The following is a 20,691-nucleotide window of genomic DNA, read 5'->3' as shown; positions in this document are numbered from 1 at the left end:
AGTAGCTGTGCCGGCTGCCTTATTGATTCTTGTTTATTCTCCTTTCTTTCTTTAGCGTCAATGACCCTAGTAATATGTCGCTGGTTAAAGAGACGGTGGATAGACTCCTGAAAGGCTATGACATTCGTCTGAGGCCAGATTTTGGAGGTAATCAGGTTACCTTGCACATAAGTAACGGTCCAGCAGTATGTAGCATGTAGCGGAGCTCCCTTTTGAGCTTTGTTCGCGCCGCCTCTCCCATCTCCCTCATTGTGGGTGCATGCGGTGTACTGAATATGCTTGTGGGCTGGCATTAGTGAGAAACTGATCCAAACTCAAGTTAATTTGTACTGTCCAGCACTTAGATGATCTTTCTACGAGACAATCTTCGCATGTACATAACAATGTGCTGACAGATGCCCTTCTGCTTTCTCTGTTACAAACCTCTTAAGTTTAGGGCTTGGAGTGCCCTGAGAACCTGACTTACTAAAGGCCATCATGAACGTTTTTATTCTGAGCACTAGATATGCAGGCAATTGGCTGAAAGGTGGCATTAACCCCTGTGCCCGCCTACTTTGGAAGAGTTTTAGCCATTGTTTAAGACTCTTATCTGGATATTATCCAGCCCTGGAAATCTCACTACACCTGGGAGAGCTGAGGGGACAGGGAGGGCGAGGGGCTGGAGACCATCCTCTCTGGAGTCCTGCATATGCCAATATACCTACTCCATTATTCTTTGGAGTTTCATGAAGCTCAAAGAGTTAAAACGTGTGCAGAGAAGGGGGTGGAAAATGATGAAAAATGGAAATATATATATATATGTTTTGGGCTAGGGCGATTCCTGTGCTCTGTGGGTTTTGTGAGTTTGCATGTTCAAACATCTACATGTGTAGACATAGTTGGTCTCCGTCACCCATGGAGACTCACGTGTGTGCATGGGAAAAACAGCATTTTATATAAAGGGATTCAGCGTGGGTAGAGGTGGGTAGTGCTGAGGGCTTTTAAGCAGAGTGCCTCATGCTGTCCAGGGACAACTCTTGCTCAGAACGAAGTTCTGAGGAATCACGTGACTGGCCATCTTGGTTTGCAGGGCCTCCGGTGGCGGTAGGAATGAACATTGACATCGCTAGCATCGATATGGTTTCGGAAGTCAATATGGTGAGTACTGAGGCTTGTGTCTCTGGAGACTTAGAATGGAGGCCAGAAAGGAGAAGAAAGCAGCCTGTGGGGTGTGTTAGTGTGAGTATGTGTGGGGGGTGGGGTGGGGAGGGGGACACAGTAGGGATTTTTTTTAACCTTGTAACTCACTGCTTGAAATTACAGCGTGCTTTTTATTACCGTTAACCAATTTTCTAACATGGTTTGATTATTTAGAACCTGGCACAGAGAGAGTAAAACACATCCCCAATTCATCTGTAACAAGGCAGCCACACACTGGAAACGCCCAGCAGGAGTCACGTGTTCTAGGGCTCCGTGGAAAACCCCGTTTATTGGTGATTTTTCTGGATTTGGAATAGGGAGGAGGGAGTGTTTCTGAGCAGGCGTTTTAAAGAGAATACAACCTACAAACTAAACTGTAGCCAAGAGATCGCATAGATGCCCCAGCGTGACTGCTGTTCACGTGTTGCTTTAGGAGATCATCTCCTCCATTGGCAACCCTCCCCACCCCCCATTGTCTTCCCCTCCCTCCAGTCCCTTCCCTGAAATAATAAAAAAAAAGTGTTCACCCTGCTCTCAAAATACAGGCTCACACCCATGTGTTTTCTCCAGCTACTTCTGCAACATTATTCACTGGGTATCTTAAGCCTCCATATTGTATTTACAGAGGCAGTCCTTACTGGCTATCTCTTTGGACATGGGGCAAGCAAGGAGAGAAAAACCCTTGGAGTTCCTGACCAGGAAACCCTTGTGGGGGGTTTACTTCATGCAGGAGCTCCCCCTGCTGCCCTTTTGTGAGCACTACAGACAAATAAGACGACACGTGCTGTAGTTACTTGGGGTTTTTCTCCAGTGACCTTTCTGATCTGTGTCTTTGGAAGTTCCTCCTTGTATCGGATTTGGGTCGACCGTTTCAGAAATGTGCAGTACAGGAGCTTTTGTACACTGTATTTCTATGCCAGAAAAGTAGGACACTTCTTAAGTTAACTTGAGATCCAAAGCTCTACTAGGCATTGGACAAGCTGGTGACATTCCACACGTGTTTGAATTCCCAGAATTCACTGGAAGAGGAAGCTCAAATAGACAGGATTGTCCATGTATGCTGTCTAAGCATAAGTGGTTACTGTGAACCCCATAAGATTCTGAAACATCTTCTGATTACTGAAGGGGGACATGCAACTATTTCAATAGCATTTTATATTTTGATTATTGGGAATTTTCTACTACATATGATACAGACACAGACTAAAGATAATACTGGGTGATTCAGAACCACATATTTCACTCACATTGTTAAAATACTCTTGGCAGAGTATATATATATTTGGAAACCACTGATTGTGAGGAGGATTTAGAAGTTTATATTTGTTTTATTTTAAGTTTGATTGCAAGAACAAAAATCTATTATGGATGTCTCCCAAGACCCAAGGACTTGAAGCTAAACTCTGTTGATACACACACACACACGCACACACGCACACACATCAGAAGCATCCTACATGTGATTTAGTCATAATTTTCTCCTATATTATAATATACTCTCACTCTGTCCTCCTCCAAAATGCGATTTTTGTGGCGTAACGAAGAAAATAATTAGGATCCAGCCACACACTGATGACATGATTAGAGACTTCTGCCATAGATTCAATAAGAACTCACCTATCTCTCCTAAAACCATTTAGTGCTGTAGAATTTTGGTTTGTTGCTAAGTTTTGCCAGTTTTTAACCTGCATGTTGCATTTTGGAAGGTGTCTTAGGTGGATACAGTGCAACGGCTTGTTAGTCAAAATATAGATCTAGCTAAGATGAGGTGTTATTTTTAAAAGCTATTTACTGTTGCTGAAAAATCATGGGATGTTGAAAGTGCAAAAATAAATGCCCGCTTGTAAATGGGGCAGTGTTGCAGCATTAATGATTAGAACAAAGTGTTAATAGCCTTGTGACAGATTCCTTTCTTGTCCTAATACTTACACACGTGGACCTGCCTAGACACATTCTGACTTGTTGAAAAATTAACTGTTTTTTTTCAACTAGCTATCCTAATTATTAAGAAATCTTGTGATGGGTATTGTTTTGGTATTATGAATTAAAATGTGTATTTGACCTGAAGTAACTATAGAGAATTTCATCCAAACTCAAACAAACTCACTGCTATAGAACCAACTGTAAAGAGTCAATACCAATTGCTATAGAGGCAACACCTCCAGGATGGGGAAGAAACCGGCCCTGACCGAAACTCTTCACTGGAGTAGAAAGCCTCATTTTCTCATGCAGGGCAAGCTGGTGGTTTTGAACTGCTTAACCCTGTGGTTAGCAGCTCAACTTTTTAATCACGATGCCACTTAGACTCCTTCAGATGATTTCATCAGTGATGTCTGAATAAAATAAGATGTTGTATCATATTTCCCCCCGCCCCCCACTTGTCTCCTGGTTCTGGGTCTAACAGGACTAGGACCTTTTGATTGGATTTGGTTCTAAAATAAAGGTTAATTGTTTGAGGGAAACCTAAAACTGATTAACACATAAGTGTCTAGCTCATTGCTGTGGTTTGGTGCCCTTGAGTCTGTTCCAATTCATAGTAACTATGAACAGGTGAACAAAGCATAGCCAGGGTCCTGTACCATCTTCAAAATTGTTCTCATTTCCTTACTCTTCTTGAACCTCGACTTCCTATCTCTGACTATATCAAATCTTCCTGTAGACTCGGCGTTGATGCATTTGTACTGGAAGGGTAGGGGCCCACATTAATGTGGCGCTCCTGATAACTTACAATGATGGAGAAGGCCTGAACCGAGCCAGAAAATCCTGCTAGTGCTGCTTGTGCTGCGTCTTCATGCTAGGAGAATTCAGACGAGGCCAGAGAAGTTGTTGCCAACTGCCCTGGCGTCAGCTCTTGACCCACAGTGATGCCCTAAACCAAGGAACGAGTGGCCGCTTTTCCTGTGCCATCCTGCCATCCTTATGACCAGTTGCAGATGAGCCATTGCAATCCATCAGGTTTCACTGGCTGATTTCCAGAAGCTTAATGCCGGGCCTTTCCCACAGCCTCACAGCCGAATGCAACTTTCCACTGACGGAAGAATCATATTTGCAGGGTAGTCTCGTTATTGTCATCTCAAGTGACTACCAGAACCCATTAGTTCTATGTAAAAATATTAGTGGTCTCTGAACAGATACTACCAGTGAGGAGATCCCAGTTTCCTTATGTTTGAAAGGAGAGAAGACATGGATGCTAAGGTGTCCTTCAGCCCAAGTCATTGATCCTTTTAGTGTTGCTTATTGTAGTAGTTTGATGGACATGAAGGAGTATGGAGTCATGGCCCTATTTCATAAATGTGAAGAAACTGCAGCAGAGATTTGGAGTACCATTGAGGGTTCTTACTGGGTCAAGTGGTTATAGTTCTGGGGGACAATGTGACAATATCCAGGGCCAGCTGAAGATCATTAGAAGATTGTGATCTTGATTAGGATGCTCCTGAGCAGAAAGGTTAGCGTCGGGATAAAATATTTTTAGATGTCTTAGCGAAATTAGAAGGTTTTTTTTTTAAAGATGCTTTGATGAAACGTGTATTTTAAGATCCAAGTTTGGCTTTGAAGATTATAGACTGAAATAACTTTCTCTTCATTTAAAGAAGATTCTTCTCTATCTGAAACAACACATTTGCCATCCCAAAAGTGAAGCAATATTTCACTTTTGAGGAAAGAATTCTAGTAAACACATATACAAATTACCTATTTTATGGAATGGCAAAAGGAGAAAAGCACTGTTTTTTTTAAATTTTATTTTTCCCCCTCTAGCAGATGTTTGCCTGCATCACCAGCTGCACAGCTGAAAATTCAAGGCAACAAATGCATATTTACCCACTGCTATAATTGTGACAGAGCTCTGATGGTACGGGGGTCAGTGCTGGCTTCAGTTAGATACTGGTGAGGGCCTAACTCAGAAAAGACAAAGAACCCTGCCTTTGAGTCGGTTCTCACTCCAGTGATCTTGTGGGCAGAACAGGGCTGCTCTTTAGGCTTCCCAAGGCTGGGAGTCTTCATGGAGCAGACAGCCTCATCTGTCTTTCTTTCATGGAGTCATTGGTGGATTCGAACTGCCTAAGTTTCCCAACACTTGATCTATCATGCCACCAGGGCTCCGTAGGGACACAATGATGAACCAGAGAGCCCTGTCCTCTGGTCTCATGAAACGTAAACTTAATATCTGCATGTTCACTCTTCAGGAACACCAGTGGTTCCGTGATTAAAGGGATCAGATGAGCAGTTTGTGGGAGACAAAGAGGTGGCGTTGCCGTTGCCTTTTATAAAGAGTTACAGCCTTGGAGCTCATTTGGGTCAGTTCTCCTCTGTCCTGTAGGGTCACGGGTGAATGGGAATCAATTCAGCAGCAGTGGTTTGGTGGTTGCCTTGGACACTTCCTTTCAGCTTCTCTGGACCCCAAGTTCCTCGGTGAATTACATTGCTCATACCCATCCGACTGCATTTTCAGAGGAATGGATGAGGTCTTAGTACTTTTGGTTGACACTCTTATGAAAAAATTCCACCCTTCTTCTTTGATTATCAAGACATTGTTTTCAATTGAATTTTATCTATTGAGAAAAAAATATTTTCAGATAAAACACTAATGCAAATAATTTCTTCTATGGAAGTTGAGTTTTTGTTGGTGTGTTTTATTTAAATTTTTTCTCTATGATACTTCCTCCCACCAACCCCTATGACACAAATGAGGCTCATTATTAGGATTGCATCTCCATAAGACTTATTCACCTCTTCTTAAGGAACTAATGTTACTTGGGAATCCTATTTCTGAATCCATTTCCCTTGGTTAACTCTTAGAAGAAATAGTTTCCTGGGGCTTGGCATTTGCTTGTCTGGACAATATGGCATGAGATAAAGGTCTGGCACAAAAAGGGACAGGCATGTGTTTACCTGCAAGAAAAGTAGGCAAGAGGAAAGGTCTTGGGTTTCATATTTTGTGTGTGATTTGTGAGAGTTTTAGCCTCCTGTCTTCTAAAAATGTTGGATGGTCATGAGAATTTCTAGAAGAATTCCCTGGAAATCAGGGAAATTATTTTTCTTAATAGGAGGTGACTTACACTTAATAGGAGTGACTTACACTTGACTTATACTTGACATACACTTACACGTTTTTTTGTGATAACTCTATAGCAAGGCTTCTTACCTCCCATACTTTCAGTTGTTAGCCAGATAAAATTTGGGGTATAGGTGTGCTGTCCAGTCCATTTTAAGGTTTTTGACAGCATTCCTAACCTATACATATAGGACCCTAATGGCACCTCCTCTACTGTGCCAACCAAAATGCCTCTAGAAATAGCCCTGTGTGTCCTAGTGTCAAAACTGTCTGTGGTTTAGAACCACTGGCACCGAGAATGATTCTGCGTTTTCACTTCCAAGTAATTAGATAATGATGGCTGAGTAATGAATTTTTGGACTTTATCACCATTTCCATTTATTTTGGGTGTCACACACTGGCAAGACCACTTTTAAAATTCCAACAAATGTTAGAGGCAAAAATTTTCTGCATTCCCATCTTTTGATTATAATTGTGTTTAAATTTGCCAATATTGCCTTCTAGTTGTTGTTTATTTGCCTAATCATATTTTACACCTTGTAATTCATTATTTTGTATATAGAATGTTATGGTCTATGTTTTTACTTAAATTTCCAGGAGTATTTTAACATTTTTTTCTGTTTTAGAAAACACATACCACTTAGCCCAACGAGGTAGATGGGGGAACATTTCCCTCTGATCTTACAAACATAAGAGTATATGGTCATTATCTTTTTAATCAATTTGTATGTGTGTGTTCTTTTTTTAAAAAGGAAAGTTTAAATATATTTTGTGGGCTATTCATCATAATTCTAGTAGAGAGATTATTTTAAAATAAAGGCAAACATTATTCACTTTCACTTTTGCACTCTTAGTAATAGTATGAGAAATCTATACAAAGTAGGTAACGTTGCATAGAGTACAATTGAAGAAGAGATTTAGGTTTTATATTGAGGAGCCCTGGTAAACATTGAAGTGCTAGATAAAAGGTCAATGGTTCAAACCAGCCAGCTGCCCTTTTGAGGAAAGATGAGGCTCTCTGCTTCCATGAAGATTTATACTCTCGAAAACCTCTAGCGTTAGAATCACCTCTAAGTAGATGGAGTGTAATATATACATATTAAATTAGGCTTTTGTGATCCTTCTTTATTGTTTCTAACCTGATATTTCTCAATGTTTTTCCAAAATGAAATGTACGTTTAAGGTGACTGAAAAATACTTTAAAAACAGATTTAAAAAGGCTAGAAAGAAGAGAGTTTTGACTTCTGAAGCCATATTCACTTATACATATTTACTTTGGTGATAACTACTTCAGTTTGTGTTTTCTATGTGCAAATGATGCATTTTGTTAAGTAAGGATGGAATTGAGTCTATATTATCACTATTATGTGGGGAAATGTGGGAAATGTGTTTAGTGTATTGTTACTTGCTGGTCTACCTTTTGTTAATATTCAATTATATTTCTATTGCCAACACTCATTTTCCTTGCTCTATAATCTGGCACCTACTGCCCACTTACCTGCCAAGGTGCCAAGAGGTCTTAACTTAAAAGTAATTGTTTGCCCATTTAAAGATAAAATAGCTCCATGTCTAATACAATGGCAACAATTAAATTAATGGCATTTGAAGGCAAGTATAAACGTATGTTAGTGGAGTGATGCTTGCGTGTGCCATACAGAAAGATCCAACCGTGTGGAAAATATCTGCCGGATTCCTAAGACCTAGCACAGTGACGAACAGTTAGTGCATGTCCATTACATATGGGTGATTAAATTTGTTGGAGAAATACTTAAATGACTGTATTTTATTAAGTACCAAGAAATGTTTATGGGGTACAACATTCACAACTGAAGTCCTTGAATAGTGTGCTTGGCTGATAATTAAAGGTTGAAAATTTGAGTCCATAGAAGCACCTCAGAAGAAGGACCTGGTAATCTAGTTTTGCAAAATCAGTTGTTGAGACTCAGTGGAGAACAATTTTATTTTGATACACCGAGGATCACCATGAGTTAGAGTTGACTGTATGGCAGCTCTGAATTTTGTGACCAGTATTTTACCGATCGGGCCTTACTGTATGTAGAAGGATATGAAATGGTTTTTACATAGAGGTGGAAGTTCTCCATGATTTAGAATTAACCTTATTGCCTGTGGAGAGAGTTGAAGGGTTAGAGGGGAGAGGGGGATTCAGATGCTAAAGTCAGGATAGTGATGCATGCCTCCAGTGGAAGATACAAAAAGTTGAGAACCAAGTTTTATAATGATTTGCGAGCTCTACTGGGCAATAGAATCATTTGAGTCTTACTGAAATTTGTTTTCTTTTTTTTTTTAAACATCCATGCCAAAATATTTTTATTTAGTAGGTTTCATGTTGACTTCCAGAATCTGCACATCTGAGATTCTGTCTGAGCCCCACTGCTTGAGGATCACTATTTTTTGAAATCATTTCATTGAGCATTCTTACAATGCTTACTAAAATCCATATATCAATTGTATCAAGCATATTTGTACATATGTTGCTATCATTCTTTTATAGAGAGTTACTTTCTATTGAGCCCTTGGTATCAGCTCCTATTCCCCTCCCCTCCTTGTTACCCTCGACAGATTATAAATGATTATTTCCATGTCTCACACCGACCACTGTCTCCCTTCTCCCATGGTTTCCATTGTTCTTTCCCCTGGAGGCGTGTGTGGTTGCGTGTCACTCAGTTCCCTTTTCTTTCTCTCCTTCCCCCCCTTCACCCTTACCATCTGGTATCTCTTTTCCCATTCCTGCTCCTGGGTTGCATGGAGGATCACTAGTTTTATAATGAGATTAGAAGCTATTACCATCATTAATATGTTACTATGACTACTGGTCTGATAGTAATGATAATCTGGGTTGTTGAAACAGTATATATGGTTTTAATTGTTCAGAATTGAAGAAGACTTCATGGAAGAGGTTGCAGTAGATCGGAACAAGAAGAATCAACAGAATTCGAACTGATGTGAATTAAGAGGGAGAACAGTCTTATTGGAGAGTGCAGTGGGATGTGTACTTCAGGATGAAAGCAGTGCATGCTAGTAAAGAGAAAGCTCAAAAACTACCATGAACTAGGCATTAGTAGTACCATTCCCTTCTTCAAATATACTCTAAGAGATTACATCATTTATTAGATTACGCAGCTAATAAGAGGATAGGGATGAATAGTGTGCATTTGTAGGATGAGGTTGAATTATATAGGCTCTTGAGCATTTAGCAGCAGATACACTGAAAGTTCTTAGGCCAATTCTAGGGCTCTAGAAAGAGCCACAGAATCTTTACCAAGAGTGAAGCAGAAGAGCAGAAATACATATTAAGGGTAACCATGAAACAGCGGAAAATAATTTTCTGGTTTTGCTTTTTCATGCTATTTTATTATTTTAGATGAAAAGTTACACCACAAATTAAAATGCCATTTAACAATATTTACCCAAATGGCTTCCTGGCATTGGTTCAGGTGTCACAATACGGAAGTCTCATTATTTGCATTCTGTGTGTTCAGTTTCTATTTATCTAATTGCCCTTTTCCTCTGGGTTTTTCTCATCTTTGCTTTTGGCAAAAGGCGATTTTTTGACTTCATAGAGTTGATTATGTAAGGGCGCGCACTACTCACAGATGATATTGTTTATTCTATGAGCCAATGCATTGATTGGCAGAAAGATAGCCTCCAGGATTAGCTAATAATTCAATTTCCAGGAGTCTCAAGTGTTTCTCCAGTTGTTTTTTTTTTTTAATTCAGACGGTCTAGCCTTTTATGGGAACTGGAATTTTGTTCTCCATTTCCCCCCCTTTCTATTTGAGACCTTCTTTTGTATCCCTGGTCAGAGGAATTGGAAGTGGTGGCCAATCACTGTCCGGATTCTTCTTGTCTCAGGATAGAAGAGACATGGTTCCCGTACTGGCTCTGATTTCTATTTTCAAAAAGCTCCTTTTATAATGTTCACACTAATTTTATGGATACAATGATGAAAATATTCATATTCCACATATATATGAATAAGAAAGGCCATGAAAGAATTGACGCATAGAACTATAATATTGGCAGAGAATATTGAAAATAATGTAGACTGTCAGAAAAACAAACAAATCTATTTTGGAAGAAATGCAACCAGACTGCTTCTTGGAAGCAAGGATGTTGAGACTTCATTTCATGTACTTTGAGCATGCTATCAGGAGAAACTGGCCCTTGGAAAAAGACATCATGCTTTGTACACAAGAAGGCCAGTGGAAAAGAGGAAGACCTTCAGCTAGATGACGCAACACAGAGGCTGTGCAGTGGTTTCAAACATGCCATCGATTTTGAGGGTGGCACAGAACCAAGTCTGATTTGGTCTGCTGTCTGGATGATCACTACGAGGCAGAATAACCTCCATGACTCCTAGACACAGTACAGCATAGGGTAAAGAGTTGAATTAAGTTTGCGAAATGGGCAGGGCGGCAGTATCTTGTTCAGGGTTTGGCACTGTGAGTAAATTAATAACTGCACCATTTGTTTAGTTTTAAGATGTCTGTGTAGCAGAAAGTACTGATGATCCTTTATCTGTAATGATATCATTTGACTATACTTTCTCAAATTTTAGAGAAAGCTAGAGTCACTTAGTAGGCGGAGTAGTACTACTAGTAGTAGAATTATATTTTCTTCTGTAGAGAAAATATTGAAATAATGTCCTGCAGTTATGGATCCTTAATGATGTTTCAAGTGTAAGCTTATATCGAAAATCTGAGTTGTAGAGCATCTTAAATTTGCTCCTATAAACGTCAATAGTTTAGTACTTTCACATTGCATGATTCTTAAATGTTATTTAAATAAAAATGTTCACCATGTTATTTAGTTTTACTTTTTAATTTAGATCAGGCATGGGGAAGCTTTATTCTGGCAAGGACATTTGGATATTAATAACATAATTTGTGGACCCTGAAAAATTACTAACTTAAGAATTAGCCTACTATGTTTGGTCAGATATTCAATTAATTTTCCCTTGGTGCGATAGCTGGTACTGCTTCTCTTTGGTGGGGTTTATGATGTTAGCTCGTATGATGGTCTCTTGTTCTTATGAAATCCATGGGAAGGATCTAAATTAAAAAGTAAAATAAAGTAACAGTGAAAAACTTTGACTTAAAGAATATTTAATTAAAATAAGCATGTAAGTTGCACTTTATTTGGACCCAAGAGCTCTTGAATGTTAGAAAGATTTGACAATAAGTAATTATTAGTGATGTGGACCTTAGGGTTATATAATAACCTTAAACGTTAAAAAAGAAAAAAATAGGTTATATAATGAAAGTTTTATGGAAATATCCCCTGTATAATAATTGAATTTACTGTTTCTCTTTTAGTAGAATGTGAGATAAAGCATTTCATAAATAGGACTTCCAGGTTTTCAGAATTTTTCGATGCGTGTGTTTATGATTTATATATGTATATTTGTGAGGGAAGAAATGTAATAAAACGAGAGTAGAACTTTTTCATGAACTTTTGAAATCCATTTTTATATGCACTACATGGTTAAGTCACAAAGTACTGCTACTAGTGGTTCAGCATGTTCATGCACAAGTTTATTCTAAATGCTATGTGATCAGTGAATGACTGCAGACAAGCGCTGTCAATAATACATCGACTTTGTGCGCCTTCAAGTGAAAGTCCACTGAAATCAGTGGATTACAGAGGGAATGTGCCGGGTCAGTTGAATTCAAGGCAAAGAATCTGTGTATGTCTAAGGCAGAGTATAAATATTCGCAAGGTTATAGTGACCTTTTAAAAATATTCCAAAGGGGGATTCTTGAGATATGCTTTCAAAAGACACGGAGTTAGCACAGAAGTTTTAAGAAAATCGAAGACCCCGTTAGTAAGAAAAAGGTCAGGAAAGCCAGGTCAAGAAGTGCTTTCCCCATGGCCCTGCACACTCATTCTTCACGGTGCCAGGGCTGTCCAACAGGAAATTCATTGGGAAACCTTGCTTCATCCATCCTGCAGCCCTGGTATTGTCACTTAGATTTCTTTTTTTCCCCCATAACACAAAAGGAGCATGATTTAAATGCCTTCAAACTTAAATCCTAAATCTCACTGATATGGAGCCAACCCTCACTCAGCAACCTTGTGGGTCAGGGCAGAACTGTGCCCAGGAGATTCTGAGACTGTCACGCTTTCTGGGAGTAGAAAGTCTCATCTTTCTCCCAAAGAGCAGCTGGTGTATTTGACTGCCAACCTTTTGGCTGCATCACAATGATGAACCATTACAGTACCAATCCTTTAGGAATGCCAGAATTGCTGTTTGGACATGGTGTAGGTTGAAGAACTATGAATTCGTCAGGTAACAGTAAGGTGAAAATATTTCCTTCCTGAAGTGTATAGGCCTAGATGAAGGATATGCAGGGGAATGATAGCATCAAAATTTAATATTTTTATTTACTAAACTTTGGTACAATTGGGTAGCTTTATTTTTTTACCCATTTTCATCTATACATATTAAGTCACACTTGGAAACATATAATATGAATGTTTCTATGCTTAGTGTGCTACATATGAGTATATGATTTTGAACTAACATATAAAAGGGCATTTCTAATTTAGTATCACATACCCCATCTTTGCATATTTTCTTTGTATATTGTATAAGTTAATAGCTAAACATACATGCTCTCAGTGTGCACTCAGCACCGCCTGTCAAGGTACATATAATAGGTTAGTTTATTTAATCTCACATCAACTTCATAAGTGTGGGACTCCTATCATGCTCACTTTACCAGTGAGCAAGCCATGTCTGTCAGAAGCCCTGCGACTATACTGGATCAGGTGCAGTTCTACTAACTGTGCCAGCAGTTTGAAACCAGCGGTTCCTCTGTTGGAGAGAGATGAGGCATTCTGCATCTTTAAAGGTTTACCATCTCAGAAACTCCAGGGGCAGATTTACTCTCTCATACATCTGAACGGACTAGATACAATGTGTTTGTTTTGATGGAAACTATGGCTTGGAGTAATTTGTTTCCCCAGTGTTACCCACTGCTAATCAGCCAAGCTGAGAATTAAAATAGTCTACCTGAGAATTAAAATAGTCTACCTGCCTTGGCAAATTTAGTATATTTATTTAAATATGCATTAATATTTGTGTATATGATCAACCATGTAAAGAGTTGATAAAATCTATAAATATTATATTCATCCCATAGTTTACCATGACACAAATTTAGAATTTTTATTTCCCATGTAAAAAGATTATAGTGTAGATTAAGGAGGAAAAAAATCAGACTTGTTTTTAATACACTTCTGCTTATGGGAAATTTTGGAGAGTCAGCTTTGTACCATACATAACTCAAAAATGATTGTTCTTATCCCATCCATGCAACTTCTAAATCATCAGAATAAAAAGACAGATGTTGTAGAGTGGACTTGTCATGCCATTTAGCAGAGTGTGCTTATTTAAAATAACTATTGAATCCACCTAGCATAGTGGTTAAATACCCCGCTGGTAACCAACAGGTAAGCCCACGAGCCACTCCATGGGAGGAAGACTTGCAGTCTGCTTCTGTAAGCATCACAGTCTTGGAAACATGATGTGCACTTTCTTCAGTGCCCTTTAGCGATGCTCTGAATTGGAATTACCTAGACAGCCACGGCAGCAGTGTGTCTTGGGTCATTCTAATGGACAGTTTCTTTTAAACAAATACACAAAAAGCACCTGCTTTTCTAAGGCATTGTCTTTCCATCAATTGTAGTCTCTCCATGAAATATTTTCCAAATACTATTCTGGAATAAAAAGATGTATGGCGACTTTAGACTGTAAGTTGGAAGAATGCAATTAGAAGCAGAGTTGTTGAAGAGTTTTAAATGTAAATGAGTAGGTATATGTCAATTAGTAAGTTGTAAAGTTTAATCAGCATTCTATGTGCTCATCATTGAACAAAAAGAGTAAAGGCATTAAAACCACAAGCTCCAAAAATAAAATGTGTATGTACTTTTCTACGTTTTCATTGATCTGCAGACAAAGAACCTTCAGGACTCATTTTGTAAATCCACATTTCGTTCCCTTTTGCCAAATGTGTGTCTGAGTTAATAGCCTGAAGATCCCCCAAGTGTTCTCTGATCCATCGCACAAACCAGTCCTGTTTCAAGCACTGTTGAGTCTGCTGTCAGTCTTTTTCGACACTGGTGGACTGTTCTTCTAGGCTGTGTAAATTTTCATTTGGCTATGGTTTAGAAAAATGCTAAGAGTTCACTTGAATAATATTAGTATGGCTGCATGGAACTCATTTTTTTCTAACAGAATTCACTAGAGAATGGCACTTTTGTTATTTAAAAAGTCATAATATTTTAAGTAGTTGCCAAATTCAAAGATGAAAGATCTGCAGAATTATAGACCACATGAAAAACATAGGGTTTCTTTAAATATTCTATATTTTTGGATGATTTATTTTAGGCTGCCGGTCTCAAGTGCCAAGTTCTTTTCTGTAAGAAATCTGAATAAAATAGTTTTTCCATACTGCTTATTAGCAAAAATACAGAAAAATATCTTCTGGTATATATATTACTTTCTGGTTAATTGACATGATCAACCACAAGAAACTGTTATTTCAATGTCTTCATAAAATCTTTTGTAAACCACAACAAAACAGCAAGATCTTTTTATCTCTTCAGTGGACACGCTTTGTATCTTGTTAAAAAGGGCTTTATCATGTGCACGCCCTCTGACTTGGCTCGTCAGAACAAGGTGGAATTCTGTTGTTAGAAAGAAGTGAGGTTGCTTTAGTCATGGCACCAATATGACAAATATGTCCTTACTTTAATATTTTCAGATTTACATAAAATAACTCTTAATTATTCACAAGGACTGCTCGAGAGCACAGTAGGGGTCAGGGAAGGGGTAAAGGGGAGTTGGTATCAAGGAGCTCAAGGAGGAATAGAATATTTTGTTGCCGCTGATGGTGGTAGCAATCATACAATACAGTTTGATGTGACTGAGCTATGGAATGATATGATGTCTGTATGGCTCCCAGTAAAAAAGATTTTGAAAGAAAGGAAGTCAAATGGCTGCAATTCTGGCACTCTGGGTTTCCCTTCGTAATGCTGCAGTATATAATAGAATCATGGCAGGCACACAAGTTAGTGAAATCGAACACTTGCTGTGGAAGTTAAAAAGAGAAGGAGAAAGACCCAGCAAGGGCTGCCCATTGTGCTTCCCTGACTTGGTGGAGAAGGAGCCATCCTTATGCAGTTTTGAAGGCCTTCACTACTGCTGCCAACCGGAAGGTCAGTTATTGAAAGCTACCAGCAGCTCCATTTCACAGGAGAAAGGTGTGGCACTCTGCTTCCTGTGCTTCCTCCAGGATGACACCAGATAAGCCAACGCCTTTCTATCCAGTTGATCAGGATCCAGAGCCACCAAACGGCTCCATAGAGTTTTCAAGACTGGAAATTCTTTAGACTTAAACTGCTATATCTTTCTTGCAAAGAGATGAATTTGGGGAAGTTCATGAACATGAAATGGAAGATAAAGAGGAAAATGTATCTCCTGTAAAAGTGGACACTGTGCTTTAGGAATCAGATTAACTGGTTTCAACACTTAGAATTTGTGGATATGTGGAATATTATGATTTACTTTTTTCTTGTAAAAAATCATCTTTCATGACTAGAGAATCCATTCAAACTTTGCCAAAACAAAAATTTTCCCTGACAAAATCATGTGCTGATCCTGAGATTTAAGAGCAAAATTAGATTTTGACAAAATCTTCCTTGACAAAATCATGTGCTGATCCTGAGATTTAAGGGCAAAATTAGATTTTGATTAACATTTGATGAGACTTTTAAAACTAGAGACTATCAGTTATTCATGTATGATAGCCTTCCATATATTATTATTAATGAAATGCTGACGACGTCAGACTATTTTGGAATTGGTGCTTGTGTGAACTAATTATTGTGTTGGATTTCTAGAGCCTTCCAAAAGGCTTCAGTCGAAATATACGTGTGTTTCTCAAAACTGGGGTAAATGTGGGGTTTACACAAAATGTTTCCAATTAATTTATCTTATAAACTATACAACAAAGTTGCTGAAAAATGAAGAAAAATTTGTCTAGATGAATATTTCGTTCTCCTTGTTGTGTGTGTCATGGAGTTGATTCCAACTCTGAAGGACCCCATGCAATAGAGGATCGCTGCTCTCCAGAGTTTACTTAGGTTGCAACCTTTCAGAGAGCAAGTTGCAAGGTCATTTCTCCCAGGAGCAGGTAGTGAGTTAAAATACCAGCCTGTGGATTAGCAGCAGAGCATTTGACTGTTGTGTCTCTTTCTCCTTCTCTCGAAGGAAGCTTGGTGGATCTTTGGTTGTACGTTAGCTTGCTAATCATAGGCTTGGTGGTTCGTATCCACTACTTACTCTGAGGGAGAAAGATGAGGCTATCGGTCCAATAAATATTTAATCTCAGAAATCCCATAAAGGGTCATTTAAATGTCTGAAGGGAAATTGGGCATAAATACGGTCTATAGTAGCATACCAATTGGCTCTGAGTAAACTCTGACTGTGGGGCTCTAAGGTGTGTCAGAATGAGACTGTGCTCCACAGAGTTTCCAGTGACTGGCTTTTTCAGTAGTAGATATCCAGCCTTATTTCTACGAGGTGCCTTTAGGTGTACTGCAGCCTCTGGACTTGGCTTCAGAGCCAAATTATTTATACTACCTAGAAATACACACACACACACACAAGTTTTTAAATTGTATTTTATATGTCTCTTTAAAAATCAATCAACCCTCAGACTAAAATACACCATTGCATTTTTTGTTAGATCATTTCTATAATTATTACAAAAAGGCTAGTTGTTTCACTACCGATTTCCTTCCTTATTTATTAAACTGTAATGAAAAGTGAAGATCTTTGTTAATTTCCTGACTAGGAAATAACTATTGTTAGCAAAATAATTATTGAATTACCATACTTATGGGGAATGCACATAATTGTACATTAAATGGAGTAAGAAAGTATCTTGGACTTTATTCTTAAACAAATGTTTGCTCTTCACATGTTTGAATATATTTTGATGCCATGTAAATTGTTCTAAACTTATTTTCTAATTATTGATCAAAGATCATTGTATAGCTGCACCCTAGTTATTAAGTCAGGTGTGTGTTAATAAACAGTTTGATTATTTTCTAAATTTTTGCTATTATGAACTAAATTATATTAAACACAACTTTATATTTGTTGTACTTGTAAAACTAGAATATATACATTCTGGATATTGGTAATTGCTAATATAAGCAATTAGATTACTGACACACATTAGATTACCATGAGTCAGAGTTTACTCAGAGCCAATTGGAATAGTAAGACCATGTGTGTTTGTGCTCAATCACCAATGTAGAATGTGCCATTCACACCCACAGAGCAGCCCTGTGTCTGCCTCAGGAAGATGTGCATTCTTATGTATGTGCTTTCTCAGCCTTTGCTAAGTTGATAAGTGAGGTTGATTATTTCCTTGATTCATTCAATTGCTTTTGACAGTTATCTATCTCGAGTATCTTTTTCTGTTTCTAGGACATTTGTTTCACTTCTTTCTGAATTCTTTTCATATCATTTACTCATTTCCCAACTGGAGAATTGTTCATTTGTTGGAACTTCTTATAAATTATGTCTATTAACTCCTTTGTATGTACTGTTGACCTGTTTTCTTGTGTGAGAAATTTATGTATCAGGCATTTTAATATTCAGAAATTTTATTTTATAGTAAATATTATTAATTATCATTTCCTTTATTAGATCTTGGTTTCCTGACTTTGAAGGTTTTTCCGCCCAATAATTATAAAAATGACAACTATGCAAATATGTTTTAACATTTCACTGTATTTTCCACATAAATATTAAATATATTTAAATTTTATTCTTGGATACCTTCTGAAACCAAAAAATAGATAGATAGTAGATTATACATAGATATGAAAAATAACATTTAATGCAATATTTTCTCCAGGAATTTGAAGTATGAGCGTTATTTATAGGAAATATCTTTATATTCTGAGGTCAGTATGTTTATTCTGTAAGTTTCCTCCTTAATATTACTTTTCTAATTTTTTTGTGTTGGCAACATGCTATATGAATGTATATATAAAGGTGCAGCCAAAGACATAGGTATAGATATTGGCATACACACACACACACACACACACACACACACATATATATATAAACACTGTTTAATTACCCTAGTTCTATAAATCCTTTACATCAGGATAAATTTACTGTTATATTTTTATTGTCTATATTTATTATAAAGTAGTTATTCCAGACAGCAATTCCAGAAATTGCTTCACATGATTTGGTTGGAAATACACATAAACTCATTGAAAAACACAGAAGAAATTTTACTTCTAAACCAATATTGGCTCTTCTCATTGGAGATCATCATATGTCTCCCAATTTGTATATCTTCTTTTATATCCTTCAGTATAATTTTATGGTTTCTCCATGTAGGTCTTCCACATTTCTCATTAAATCAATCCTCATAGGCAGTGCATAATTCTTGTTAAATTTATTCTTAGGTACTTTACAATTTTTATAGGTTCTGTAACAGATACTTTATAACTTAGAATTATTTTTGATCCTCAGTTATAAAACACCCAGAAAGGATGTCCTTTATAGCTCAGGGTATCATTTTCATTTCTGTGTACACATGATATGCTTTGGATGTCACCAACATACATGGAATACACATTAAAAAGCTGCATACTTTCATATAGTCTTATATTCCTAATCAATATTCACATTTTTAAGTGGTTGCTTTATTTTCATCTCAAAAGGCTACATATAATGCACTTAATATACCAGGCAAAACAAACATGAATTACTATTAAACTATCATTTTAAATTTTCTCCTTTTATAACCTTCTTAAATAGAATTTAGATTTAAACCTCTTGTTTAGTGTATCCCATTATTTATGCTACGCATTATAAACCCTATAAAAATAGTGCAATGTTAAATATAGTAAGTGAAAACATTGCTAAAGCATTTCTGCTCACTACAAAAGTGTTGATGACTTAATTCCAAACAGCTAAATAAAAATATAGCTCGTGCTAGCAGTTACCTGGATGATAAAACTATTTAATGTAGAGGCACACTGTGTGTATGTGTGTGTATGGATACACTTGTTTCAGAGTAAAAATTTGACTGGATTATATACTAAGTCTGGTCATGATTTATATTCAGAGACTTGATCATCAAGAGGTATAGTAGCATAAGTGTTAGTCTAAATGCATAACTGGTTTGATTCTTCTGAGAAGTTTCCTTGTCACACTGTTGTACTGAACAGTCTGAAGGCTAGTGTGGGTTTCTTCAGTGGGGCATGAATTCTGAGACTTCTGAAAGTGATCTCCAAGTATGCTACCAAAGGTTAGAGAAATATATTGTATATAATCTAATCAATTTGGAAGTTCATGTATTGCAATATAACTTGGGGTTAGTTAATTCAAATTTGCCTTGAGGAATGCCAAGCTCTAGAAACAAGCCCAGAATTGTCAAAATCATACAGCATTTGAGTGTTCCATCATGCATACATATACAATCATGTGCGAAGTGATTATTGCTTATTTAAATAATCAATATGTATACCCTTCATGTTGAATTATTTAATATTAGTAAAACAAATTCAGATACATTATATAACGGAATATAAAGTCATATAACAATAGCACATACTTCAGCATAAGAAGGCTCTGGAAATGAAGGTGTGACACTGTAATTGAAATGGGGTAAGCCATCACAATGGTGAGGCATCCTGGTGGCATAGGGATTGCATGGTGGGCTGCTAACTGTGAAGTTAGCAGCTTGAAAGCCCAGCCAGCTGCTCCGTGGGAGTTACAGTCTGGGAAACTCATGGCAGCAGCTCTAGCCTGCCCTAGGAGGTTGCAGTGAGTCTGCATTGACTGGATGCAGTGAGGTTCATTTGTTTGTTTTTTATTTTACCACAACAATGGCATTTTGCTTCATTATGTATATACATACTATTTTTACATGAAAAATGAAATTACTCTCCTATATAGATTTTCACATTAAAAGATTCATGTGCTATGCTTCAACGAATTCTAGATTCTGATGGAAAATACTAGATAGCTTTGATTTTTTGAAAGCTACCTTTTGTCTCTTGTTGTTTTTTAAGAGGAAATACAGAAATATATTTTATGAAGTACGGTACTCATGAAAGCACAATTAAGAACCCTCTGATTTCCTTTTTGAAATAGGGATAATATAGAAATGTTATCTTCAAAGAGATAGTTTAGAATATTTAAGTTTCACACTGTATTTTATTGAAACATCATTTAGACGATGACACTTAGCTCCAATCAGCTAGTTTGAGTCAAGAGAATATTGATACCTAAGCAGGAGCCAGCCAGATAAAATGCATGTCTGTTTTTATAAGCAAAGGTTTACTGTAATACTTGTGACTTATTCTGCACTGTAATAGTAGAATTGAGTACT

The 20,691-nt window shown here is 37.5% G+C and overlaps 1 protein-coding gene across 3 annotated transcripts in view; it reads left to right on the top strand.

Moving 5' to 3' along the window:
• Positions 1 to 20,691, top strand: part of GABRB2 (gamma-aminobutyric acid type A receptor subunit beta2) — a 272,105-nt gene that overhangs the window by 169 nt on the left and 251,245 nt on the right. For all 3 annotated transcript variants that reach the window (XM_075543185.1, XM_075543183.1, XM_075543184.1), the window contains exons 2-3: positions 56 to 147; positions 1,070 to 1,137. In XM_075543185.1, the coding sequence (XP_075399300.1) occupies positions 56 to 147; positions 1,070 to 1,137 (160 nt within the window). The remainder of the gene's footprint in view (positions 1 to 55; positions 148 to 1,069; positions 1,138 to 20,691) is intronic.

This window comes from Tenrec ecaudatus, chromosome 2 (genome assembly GCF_050624435.1).
Source record: "Tenrec ecaudatus isolate mTenEca1 chromosome 2, mTenEca1.hap1, whole genome shotgun sequence".
NCBI classification, from domain to species: domain Eukaryota; kingdom Metazoa; phylum Chordata; class Mammalia; order Afrosoricida; family Tenrecidae; genus Tenrec; species Tenrec ecaudatus.
Note: the sequence above shows the minus strand (reverse complement) of the source record. Positions and strands in the feature narration are given on the sequence as shown.